The 13,050-nt window shown below is 35.7% G+C and overlaps 1 protein-coding gene across 1 annotated transcript in view; it reads right to left on the bottom strand.

Annotated features, from left to right (window-relative positions):
• Positions 1–12,534, bottom strand: part of LOC104911128 (astacin-like metalloendopeptidase) — a 47,766-nt gene extending 35,232 nt beyond the window's left edge. Inside the window, exons 1-2 of the mRNA XM_019616101.1 lie at positions 12,491–12,534; positions 1,530–1,697 (exon numbers count right to left, since the gene is read on the bottom strand). Coding sequence (XP_019471646.1) covers positions 1,530–1,697; positions 12,491–12,534 — 212 coding nt within the window. The remainder of the gene's footprint in view (positions 1–1,529; positions 1,698–12,490) is intronic.
• Between the last annotated feature and the right edge of the window lie 516 nt (positions 12,535–13,050).

Below are 13,050 nucleotides of genomic sequence, written 5' to 3'. Positions count from 1 at the left end.
CACACTGATTATTAAAATGTTTTAAATATTTCTCTGCTATGGAGATTACAGGCCTCAAGTGGCAAAGAAAAAAATGTTACATTTTTAGACTGTCAATTTGCTCTCTTATCTGAAAGATATTTGGTGAATATACTTTGAAATCTCCTGCAAGCAGGAACTGGTGCATCCCATAAGAAAGCTATTCTCACAGATAAGAAGCCAAGTGCACAGCAAAAGTGATTAATGAGAAATGCATAATCTCTTCTAGTGATGTAGGGGGCAGGTGGAGGACAGTGCAGCAAAAACTTATGGAAAAATAGCCATGGCATTTCCATGTATAATATCCTTCACATACCAGCACTGTTGCTAACACCCACCACAAAATTACTACTGCTTTGACTATACTGGTGTAGTGATCACAGTCCAGGTCTCCAAACCTAACACCATTTCAACCAACACAACTTAAATTTAAAATCTCCTTCAAAGCTTCCTTATTTCTCAACTCATATCCATTCTCAAACAGCATTCTTGTGCAACTTATTCTACTGCATACATGAACAGTATTGCTGTTGTATCTCTAATGGAAAGTAATTATTATTCCTGCAGTAACATCACCATGATCATCCTGACAAATATTTTTGCTATTAATACCACTCACCTTCACATCCACCAATACCTACAGTGTTTACCCCATGTAGCTTTTGCCTTCTGTGATATAGTGCACTCAATTGTGACTCTTTTTACATCATTTGCCCTGGACTAGACTCTAACCACATGAGACAGAGATTTCTATGTTAATTTACTGAGCTTTGATGTGCAGCAATAACTAAGGTATCTCAATAAAAACAGAAGTGGATATCTCTGTATTACAGTGCAGCATGTAATACAGAAATAGTTTAAAAAAATTAAAATCAGAATGCAATATGACACACACATATACCTACTGAATTTTATTTAGTACTACTGAAAAACTATAGTACTAAGCATATGAAACAGCCACTGAAAGAAATCCCAACGACATAGATTTATATCTATACTAGGAGGTTAAAAATGAAGTCATTGCTTATGATGTCAAGATGTTAGGTTCTCTGGCTCTATAAATTAGCAGATTCCATGGGCACATATCAGATCTGCCAGGAAGTATTTGAATATGGAAGTATGTTCTGTCCACCAGCTATCTAATGGAATGAAAAACCTGAAATAAATAAATTAATAAATAGTAATAATTTTCCCTAAAAATGTTAAATCTGTGGTTGGCTAGCAAATTCTACACATCTTAGATTATTATTTGCTAAGTTTCTATTATGTAGGCTGATTTCAAAGTAATTCCTCCTGTTTATTTCCATGGAAAATACAACAAAGGAAAAAAAAATGCTATTTGATTGAGCCAAATTCTCAGCTACAAATCACTGTTTTTTAACATAGTCATCATCACTAGCGATGCTTTTTTGACAGCGATGAACAAGAGCCTGCATGTCATGGTTATAAATATCTGCACCAGCAGAACTGACACACTATCATTGTTGTCACTACTGAAATGCACCACCCACCACCCCACTGTGCTCTCATCCTCTATGTGGTCTCCAGAATTGTTCAGAGAGTCATGATGAATGTCAATGCGTGCAATTTTTTCCACATGGTGGAATTTGATGACACCCTTTGCTTCATACACACTTCTATGTCTGACGTCATTTGTCAAATTGCCCCTCTGCTGCCATCTGTTGCACAAAATATAATGGAATATTGACAGAAAGGTTTAACCTCCACTACCATACCACCACTATACATCCACCTCTGACACTGTGGGACCAACATCATAAAGTTACTTTCAAAGCAACCCTTGCCTTTGCTATATTCTCTAAAAATATAGTTTGAAAAATCATATATTTTTCAAATAAATACAAACTTTCTTCCTTGACTTTTTTTAGCTAGAAAACATTTTTTACTCTTTTTTAAAGTAAACAGTGTTTTTCAAAACCGACAATCAAACTGATAAAAGTAAACTATGAAGTCTTGCCAGAAAAATACAGGGATCTTATTTTATTTCCTTTGGGGTAGGAGCAAAAATCAACAAAACTAACAATCAACAAGTCTTTACAGCTAAATAATATTTTTTATTAAAATATTTACTGTGCAATGTCTTTTTCACCTTAGAAATTAAGTTGAAAATTTCCAGTAATTAATAGCATTCATATAATTTGTGTGCAGTCTTCCACTTCTCTTTTCTTAATTTCTGCCCTGTTATCTATCCTCTTATGACACATATCAGAAAATCCGCAAAAAAAATTATTTGGCAGCATCATTAGATCCCAACTGTATGCTATGGTTACACACGAGGAAAGAACCCCCCCCTTCCATGATATAAATTTCCCTATGAGCATGCATCAGCTTGAACCACGTGCTTCTCCTTACTCCATTCTCCTTCTACATGTCCTTCTGCTCTTGGTTTCTAACTCCACTGACCCCTCTGCTTCCCCATATATAAGTTCTGATATATACTTATACAATTGTCTTCTGCTGGACAGAACCACAGTTATTTGTTTAGCATATAGCTTAAAACCAAAGAAATCAAGTAATAAAATTCTTCTGAAATCTAAACTCTTCTTTTATAAGATCAAAGTTCACTTTGACAATTTGAAATGTGTAATTTTTGGTTCTACATTTATGTGTTTATATCAGGAAGCTTTTACTGCAATACCAGCATACACAGACACAATAGCACACACCTTTCACACCAAGTTCTTAGATTCTATCACATCTGCCATTACTGTGGGTCAGACAGTGGACACGCTTAGAAACAGACACGAAATGCTGCAGGTGTGTCTCCCTGATAGACAAGAGGGAAAAAAAAGACAAGAACAATCCACATAGACATTTTTCTTTTTTTCTTTTTTTTTTTCTTTTTTTTCTTTTTATTTCTTTTTCCTTTTTTCTTTATTTCTCTGCTCTGCTACCTTATGAGTATACAAACCTTTGCTGTTCTCGGTCTCCATTTCCCAGTGGAACATTTCTATCAATCATTGCTTTCAAACTATATTTTGCAAAATTGTCATCTTCTCATCACTTCTTTGAATCTGACACTTCTCATTCTAACCATTTATTTAAAGTTTGAAGAATCACATCACGTGCTTTTCCTTTTTCTTGATTTAAAAAAACATGCATTTAATGTTAAAGGCATAAAATATAGATATGATTAGAGATCTCCTTCCTTAAGAACAGCCTAGTCACAATACTGGAGTATCCAGTAATTTATGAAGTAAAATAAAGTCAAAACGCTTATGAATTTTTGTAGAACTGTCATGTAATGAATATTTCCTAGCATATTGTTCATATGCACTACAGAGGAGACAGATTGACTGTGCAATTCTAAGTAAATTCATTATTGTCTGTGGTGAATATTCAAGGCTCATACCACGACACTACAAGAACTTATTCTTCTTCAGGGGATGAAAAAATCCCAGCTGCTCACTATCAGCATGAAATTCCTTCCAACTGTGAACAAGGAAAAACCTGCAGCTTGTATATCTTGATAATCCAGTTACACAGATGGCCAGAGTACTTTCCTTTTTAAGGAGGTGAGACCATGATATGAATATGAGCCAGCAGTGTGGCCAGGTGGCCAGGAAGGCCAATGGCATCCTGGCTTGTGTTGGGAATGGTGTGGTGAGCAGGACTAGGGAAGTCATCCTGCCCCTGTACTGGGCACTGGTGAGGCCCCACCTTGACTACTGTGTCCAGTTTTGGGCACCTCAATACTGAAAGGACATTGAAGTGCACCAGCAGGTCCAAAGAAGGCTTCTGAAAGGCTTGGAATATATGCCCTATGAGGGGTGACTACAGGAACTGGGGATGTTCAGTCTGGGAAAGAGGAGGCTGAGGGGAGACCTTATTGGTCTCTTCAAATACCTGAAAGGTGATTGCAGTGAGAGTGGTGTTGGTCTCTTCTCACTGGTGATCAGTGACTGGATAAGAGGAATGGCTATCAGGAAAAACTACAGAAATGGTTGTTAAGCACTGGAACAGAGTCCCCAGGGATGTGCTTGAGTCATCCCTGAATGTGCTGAAAATCCGTTTGGATGTTGTGCTCAGGGACATGATTTAGCAATAGGTTGTTAGAGTTAGGGTAGGTAGTATGGTTTGGTTGCAGTTGGACTTGATGATCTTTAAATCTTTTCCAACCTGAGAAATTCTGATTCTAAGAATAAATGCTGGAAGACTATTTCTTAAGTGCACAGTCTGAGTATCTACCAATATAATTTTGTATTCAAATATTTATTCAAACATTAAAGCCAGCAACTGCTGATTTTCTAACATGATATCTATTCCGAGCACTGCCATTGATTTCTGTGGGATCCTGAGCAAGTCACTTTAGTTTGCATCTTTGGCCTCATTTATAAAAGAGAAACATAAAATAATATTGACCTCAATATCAGAAGTATTGAGCTTAGCATATTGACCTCTCAGAAATGAGCCCAAATACAATTCTTGTTTCACAGAGGAAAAAAAATTGACAGAATTTATCACAGACTGTAAAATCCACCACCATCTTTGGAAGGCTTCTGATTCCTGTTCTGAAAGCAGCTTGTCTGATCCCAAGCCACCATTTTGTTCTTGCTTTTAATAAGCTAATTATGTTTTTATGAAGGACTCCAGCAGATGTTTTTATACTGGAGTAGCATTTTCACATAGACGAATTTCATCTGTTTCACTATGAATTATGATCTTTTCAACTTTTAATTCATATAACATTCCTACTTTCACGTTCTCCCCTCTAACTTCTGTACTACCATCAGGGCCAGAATAGCTCTAACAATTCACATTGACATTACAGATACCATTAAGTCTACATACTTCAGTGAAATTGGCTCTTTGCTGTCTCCTCAATGGCTTATAAAGATACCTCATAGTTCACAAAATCCTATTTTGTTGTGAAATATGTTACACTGTCCTCTACAAACCATACTCAAAGCTAAAGTGTTTTTTTCCATGAATATTCATGCTGGTACCCAACGTGTTATGTGAGATAATGACTACTCTTTATTTGCTAAATTTTGGCCTCTTGTAGAATTCACTCATATAACTCATTGTTGGCATTCAGTAGAGCACAAATACATGTAAATAATGTTTGTTCAGTATGACTATAAGGAAATAATCACGAATGACTGCAGAAATGAACGTTCATGACCAGTTCTGAGACATGCAGGAACACTTGGAAAAGAAAATGAGACTGTACATTCTTCAGTATTACCCAGGATCATGTATTTTTAGTTCATTTTGTACCCACTCCATAAGGAACAGAACGACTCAAAGTATTGACCCAAACTGAGAAACACAGTAATCCGAGATAGTTATGATCTCTTCAGCTACTAATGCAAAACAGATCAGAATGAAGGAAGATGATGTTTCCTGAGGAAAATACAAACAAACTGGATGTTGTAGCAAAGAAGTATTGGTGATCATCAGTTGAGAAGTATTAATTCCAACCTACTCAAAAAAGCAGCAAAAAAAATAACATTCATTCTTCTCATTCTATTCATTTATTTGTGTGGAGGACCAGGACAGAAAAGTAAAACAAAACCAAATAATCCAGGTTGCCAACACTCATGTTTAGATTTGCAAAAAGGCATCAGCCACTGTTTATGCTCTGTATAGAATTAATTAGTAAGAACACCCACCAAATACTGAGGTGAAACATGAGGCTTAACGAAACTTTGTGGAAAACATCCAGAACACAAATATTTCTTGGTAAAGTGTTAGTGTCATTTTTCTACTCTCCGAATTACAGAGTTTTCTCTGTAAAATGTACATGAATGGTAAATTGGAATTACATGCAACTTCAAGCATATGGGCCAGAAGTGCCAAAGCAGAAGGGCCTCTGTCTGCCACCACTGGTGTGCAAACTGAAAAATGTCACCAAGGTATTTCATAACATTATCAAGAATTTCAGATTTATAGGAATTCCATAGGAAAAGGAGCTCTTTGCACTAGAATGAGTCATTATTATTATTATTATTATTTTCCCATGAATCCAACTAATTCACAAGCTGGTGAGAAATAGTAGGAAAGAAAGGGAATATAGTAAGAGGTAACAAAAAAGTTGATGCTATTAAGGCCTCTTAACTGTAGATACATTCCCTGAAGAATAATTTGGAATGGTGTTCAGTACAAGAAAGATGATTTACTTGAGCAGTCAGAAAAGAATTAAACTGTAAGAACTTTATTACTCTGCTACTAAGTATAAAAGAGGTCCCCTGAGAAATAATAGGTGGAAAATCCTCAGAACTATAATTGTCAGGGAAGTAGAGTCAGGCTTGCCCTGAGTCTCTCAAAGCCTGAAAACTGTAATACTGACATAATCTGGCAGCATGATGTAATAAAAATAGATGTAGAAATGGATGCATTAAGGGGATTTGCTATTTGGATAGTCACAACAGCAGGGGAAATGGATCATTGCCTTACATTTTGATCACGAGAATATTTTATGTACTGCTTAGGATACATTGGCTTTACTCTTTTATCCATGACAGGTAAAATAATCATTTTACCCATACTGAACTGTACTGAAGCTTCTCATTTGTTTGTTGCTTTTTGTTGTTGTTCTTCTTCTTTTTTCTTTTTTCTTTTTTTAAATGTCACAGAAGTAACTTTAAGAACTCCTTCCTTAAATCATCTACCAGAGTGATCATAACTTCACTTTCCATTTACAACAACAAAGACACCTAGAAAAACTGGCGGTTCAAATCAGCTTTTATACTTGGTTTATAACAAGGAAACTTTTTTTCTTTTAAATTATAAAGTTTAACAGCTATTAAAAACCTATTTACACGGTTTCCAGTCCTCAAAATGAAAACCAGAGGGTAGGAGAATAAATTAGATTTCTGAGAGACATTTCATTTTAGTAGATAGTCCCACATATTTTCAGTAATATAGATACAGATTTTTTTTTTTTACTATGTCATTTTTATCTCAATAATTCTCCGTTAAACTACTTGGTTCTGTCTCTCCAGCCCTGGCCTTTTTACCCTGACTCTGAGGTTTCATCATGCATTTTCAGCCAGTATCTTTTCATCTAAATAATCCCTCATTTTCAGATTCTCAGAAGCAGTGTCTCAGCTAAAAGTCTAATCCTGGCTACTGTCTGTAATGGCTCCCCAAGATAAGTAATCATCAGAGCTATTTGACATCCACTTATGTTGACTTTACTGGGACAGTAGGATAGCATTTTGTTCCTTCTTCCTTTTTTTTTTTTTTTTTTTGAAGTCTGTTATGTATTTTTACACAAAATCCTACAATCTTGTATGTTATAGACAGCAGTGGCTCTCAGAAATCTGATCAGTCATTAAAAGAGTTTTAGGGTTCCTAAAATATAGTATTAAATAGGAAAATTATAATTGTTTCTCCACTGGGAACACAGGAACTGAACTCTACCTGTACATTTTATTAGTCAATACATATTAACGTTCCATTCATTTATAATCAGGCAAACCATATACCCCAATCCCCCAGTTTGCTCTCAAACTGTAACCATAATAGAACAGACTAGCAAAGATCCAGTATCCTTTATCATTTAATGCAGACCTCACCACTAATAGTTCAGAAACCACAATAACTTAACAAATTAAACTTATCCTCTCCAAAATCCTTCTAAAGTTCTCTTCTCTGCTATCCTTACTGGCTATCTTCTAGTATGTCAGTTTTTTGAAGTGCTCTCCCAGCAGAAACTCCTAGGATTCTACCCAGGAGTAGAACTAATTAGCACTCCTTTTATAGCCCCTTTTCTTATATCCTGACAAATGTCCCATGATTACTTGTTGCCAAAGCACCAATTCTTCAATTCTTATGTATCAGATTTCAAAATATCTCTGTTTCAATCATAACAGGGAACAAACTGAATCTGTGTCTGACTCTACATGTAACAGGTCAGAGTTTGGCTATAACTGCCTTATTCTCCAAAATATAATTCTGACATACTTCTGTTTCCAGAAGTTCATTTATTTCAAACCATATTTATACAAGCAAAAAAGCAAAAAATCCCGAACTTCTAAGTATTGCCTATCACTTACTTTCTGCCCCAAATTCTACATTAGTTAGAATCTTCCAAATGTGACGAAGTACATTTGGAGTGTTTTTAGTAATTAACAGATTAAGTACCTCCAGAGTGGTAGCAACTGGGTGAGCAAAACTGTAGGTGCACACACTGTGCTGTAAGCATGTGTTGTCATGTACTCAATCCTGCCAACAAGAAATGAGGCAGTTCAACAGAAATAAATACTCAGTAAATGGAGCTGAGCTCAGAAAAAAATGACTAGAGGATACTGAGGCTGCTGTAACTTGGTGATGCTGCCAGAAGTTTTTTGTGTGTCCGCTAAGGATCACCAGGGCAAAGTGAAGCTCTTCTACGCCTCTGTCTTCTATTTGAATCACCTTTGCTCCATTAAAGATAGCAGAGATGCATGTTTTATTTTTTTATCTCTTTTGATTTATTACACTTAGTAAACAGATGGGCTATACTGTTTTTTCAACTTTGACATATTATGCATTTTATGATATGATATCTGCCATTAATGGCTGCACTGGATTTGATTCTGGCTTGATCTGATTTACTTGGGTGACTTATGTGACGATGATCCAACATCTGAATGATGGATCTGAAAGGAAATGTGTCCCATAGGGGCAAACATGGGCTATCTGATGGATGGAGGTGAAAATCTAGATTATTACCAGAAGTACTGCTATGCAGCGAAGCACTCCAAGCCCTGTGAGCCATTAGTATCCTCTAGCTCAGCACCAGAAAACTTAATAGTAAAGCACTGAACAAATGGTTATTTTCTACAACTTTACCTATAACAAAACTGCAAGTCAACAGCATTACAGTAGTTTAGTCCTAACAAATTAATATAACTCAATGAATAGAATGTCCTCAGCCTACAAGATAAGGCAAATCTCATGTAAACAATCCTCAAGTATTTTCAGGTGTGTCACTCTTACTGTTTCCTCAACATTACCTTTGAAGCAGTTTTCCTCATCAGTAAGCAAACATGGTATACACAAGCAAGTGAAGACAGAGGCTTACTGAATCACTGTCTTTAACTGAGATGAATTCCAATACTAGTCACAAACAGCTTAGAGGACTGCATTCTTTTAAATATGTAGAAGTCAGGAACTATACCTTTGAAAGAGGGGAAAATGGTTCCTTGAATTTTAGAAACAATATGAACAGAAGGGCTGTCTACTGCTAGATCATTAAGTTTCCATATAACAGGAGAAGAAAACAATCCACAATGCAGTAGCATCTACACTATCTCTCTAGTAGATGAGAAAGTTTTTCCAAATCCCCAGTTAACTGGAAAACTTCTCCTAGAGAACAGCGCTGTTTTTACTGGGCTGGCCGTTTGGGCAGGAATATATGAGAAAAGAATAGTGAGGATCAATAAAATATTGTGAAACCAGAGATTTCAATTGCTGGAAGAAAAAAAAAAAAAAAAGATGTGCATCTTGATACTTAACTACTGTATCAAGGACAAACAAAAATAAACCTAATAAAAGACTTTTTAGTCACACTGCACAGTTACGCTGTAGAACTCGCAGCCAAGAGTAATCTCTGACATCAAACACTCAGGACTCCAAGGAGGACTTCACATTTATATGAATAATGAAGGCATCCATAGTAATATCAGATATCAAGAAAAACAACCCAACAATAGGAAAAAAACATTAAAATGTTTGTAAGCCTTCATTTGTCATGAAAAAAGCGCATTTTTAACTGTTGAGAATTAAGAAGAAATCTTCCATATGGGCAAGTTATTCTGTAATTGCCCACCTTGGATATTCTTATGCTTCTCTCTGAGGCATCTGGTATTGGCTCTTAGCCAAGGCAGATGGATAATGACTCATTCCTTCTTATTTCAAAATTTAGCATAATCCTTTTTACTTTATTGACAACATTACAAACTAAGGATATGGAAACCTGTATCATTGTAAAAATGAAGCAATACTGGGTAATCTCAGCCCTACTCCCGTAACGTATGTATTTGCTTCACCTTTTTTCAGTGATAATTACCTGACCAGTATTGTCCAGTAGCATCAACATCAGTAATGTTACATATTACCCTGTAGCTCTGTGTTACGATATAGCTATTGCTAACAGGCCACAGATGTTACAATACTACAGGCTTTGCTTGCAAGTCCACAGAGAGAATGAGGAAATATTTAGAAAGCAAATGGCAGTGTCTATAGTAAATTAACATATATTGTTTTTCATTTCAATCTTGAGCAATATTGTTTTAAGCCTTTGAAAAGGAGTAAGGAAGAGGAGAAAGGAAAGAAAAAAGACTGGGAGAGGAGGAAGACAGAACAAGAAAACAGGTAGTAGCCCATAACGTAATTTTTTCAACCTCCCTAAACTGTTCTTTCCTCTTTCTTGTGCTTTCTAAATGTTAGTTACATGGATGGAGAGCTAATAGGCATTTTTCTGAGGATGTAACATGAAATATTTACATATTTCTGCTGTTCTCTGGAGGCGTAAAATTTCCTTATGGCATTTCTGCAGAGTTAATGAGAATTGAACTGACAAGTCATTGACATAATTGACAGCTCTTATTTTTGGCGTCTCTCTCACCTAACAGTGTTTCCTTTTACTTTAGAATGGGATTATGGGCAATGGTTACAATGCACTTAGTTATATTTATAATCTCTTGCAGTTATTGTCCAAGAATTAAGTACTGTAATTCATTTTTATTTTAAATATTTCAGTCTCCTATTTTGCTCAGTCTCCAGTGTAGTGGAAGTCACATTTTGCCAAATGTGACAAATACTGAAAACAAAATTAGTTAAAAAAGATACTGATTGTAGTAGAAACTGTTTCCAGTTTAGCTTAATAGCGTACTTTCCTAGAAAATCAGTATCTTCCTCCTTCTCTGCTTTAGAATGCTTGGGCAGTATCAGGCGTATCACTTGAACTGAACCTTTCACAGCTGAGCATTGACTGTATTCTTTGCCTTATTTTCTGGATGCCTGCCTTGAGATTCCAGGTCTGCTCTGTGTAAAGATGAACATTTCCAGTTGCAACTGAATTATGCTTTGAACAGATAATAATGCAGAGAGCTCTTACAAAATAGCACAGATGCATCATAGAGGATGCCTATAAATATATGGCACTCTTAGCCTTAATCTATGAGAATAGGCTCAGTCAACTGGAAATAATAATGAAACTCTTCATCCTATGGAAATAAATGCATTACTGTTTATGATGCATTTAGATATGTTTGTAACAATTACAAGAGAAAAACAAATCTTTAACTGGCTTCTCAGCAGGGGAAAAAGCCTGTAACACACACAGGACAACAACAACTAAAAGAGTATTTATTCACTATATGAACAAAATTCATACAGTAATCTGTCACAGAGAACTTAAGGAAAGGAAGTTAGGTTGCCAAGTAAAAACAAGAACATACTTTTTTCCCTTTATGAAGTGTACATTAAGTTACAATTGTAAAGTACAAGGAAAAAAAAAACAAAAAAATTCTGAAGTATCTTTAGTGTCCTCAATGCTTAAAGAAAATTGAAAAAGAGAAAATGATGCCTATTACATCAACTGGCACGTACAGGGTCGGAAATGTCAGACACTACACAAATCCCAAGAACTTGAGCCTGTGCAACAAGTAATAGCAGCAACTTCTTCCCCTCTTTGTAGGTTCTCAAATTCACTTTTGTCAGAGTTTTCACAGATATTTTGCAGAACTGTACCTGCTTCCACCAACTTCACTCTTCATGAGTGGTCAATACCCTAACCCAGAGACTAGATTCTGCTCTCATAGCAATTTTCTTTCCTTTCTTTCTTTCACAGGTGGTTTACCTCATAAATCCATTTTCAATTTTTTTCTTGTTGTAGCTGGGATGTAGCATCACTTTTGCCAGCTGGATATTTTTCCCTATCACATTTCCATTTGAGAATGCTGAGACACCACTTCCCCACTAAGCAGACAGTTTCCCTACTATATGCACATATTCCATCTGCCAAATTCCGATAGTTTTATTCTACTTCAGCTCCATTTGTTCTTCTACTCCCCATCAAAAAATAGCAGATTTGTTTTCTCAAATTCAGTGCTTCACTGTATTTTAATCTAAGCAGAAGGTGTCTTTGTGTTTCTACATGTACATTTCAGTCCTAGAACAGACATGTCAGAATAAGTCATAGTCCTTCCTTCTTTTTGTCAATAAATGTGGTCTGGGCTGCAGTAGGAGCTGTAGAAGAATCAAGCATGCTGAATATCATAGCTATAAAATGATTTTAAACTTTTATAATTTGGCCAAATTTGGTCTCTTTAATAAGCATTTCACAGCAGATATACCCTGCTACAAAGGCTACTCTTGTTATAAGTTTCAGATTTTAATCTAATGCATAGATGCAGTAGAGCCTCTAAAGGAAATGGGCATTGTAATATTTAGCACTGAAAAATAACATACTTTTCCCAAACTTACTTTTAATTATCAAAATTTTTTAATGACAAACCTAACCTCAGAGTCCAGAGTTCCCTGATTCTTGCTGTATCTCATCGCAATATAACAATACTTAAAAGTATGTGTGGTTAGCAATAAAAAAAAAAAAGAAAAAGAAAAAGAAATTGAGCTACCAGAAAAATTAGGTGATGATCCTTATATCCACATTTTGCAGCTCCTACTCATATTAGGATTGTTTCCACTCACAAAGAAAAAAATGCACCTATGCTAAATGATACGACTGTGAATATACAACACCGGTAGAAGGTTAAAAAATCCATCATACATACACTCATTCTTAATTACGTGAAAGTTCTTTAGAGTTGACACATATGTAATTTTACTGCCAGAGTTATCAGGATATATTTACATATTTAGTTTTCATTTAATATGTATCACATACCTATCCTCTTGTAGAGACACATGATAAGATAGAGTTATCTAAACTGAAGTGAAGCAAAACTGACACAATGCCAGCCAAATTCCCAGAATGACAACTTAGTCTGTCATTGAATTGCCCCTCAGGCAAAGGCCTGAGAAAGAAAGATTTTGTTGTAACCTTTGAAGGTCAAC

Source organism: Meleagris gallopavo, chromosome 5, assembly GCF_000146605.3.
Source record: "Meleagris gallopavo isolate NT-WF06-2002-E0010 breed Aviagen turkey brand Nicholas breeding stock chromosome 5, Turkey_5.1, whole genome shotgun sequence".
In the NCBI taxonomy this organism is placed as follows: Eukaryota; Metazoa; Chordata; class Aves; order Galliformes; family Phasianidae; genus Meleagris; species Meleagris gallopavo.
Note: the sequence above shows the minus strand (reverse complement) of the source record. Positions and strands in the feature narration are given on the sequence as shown.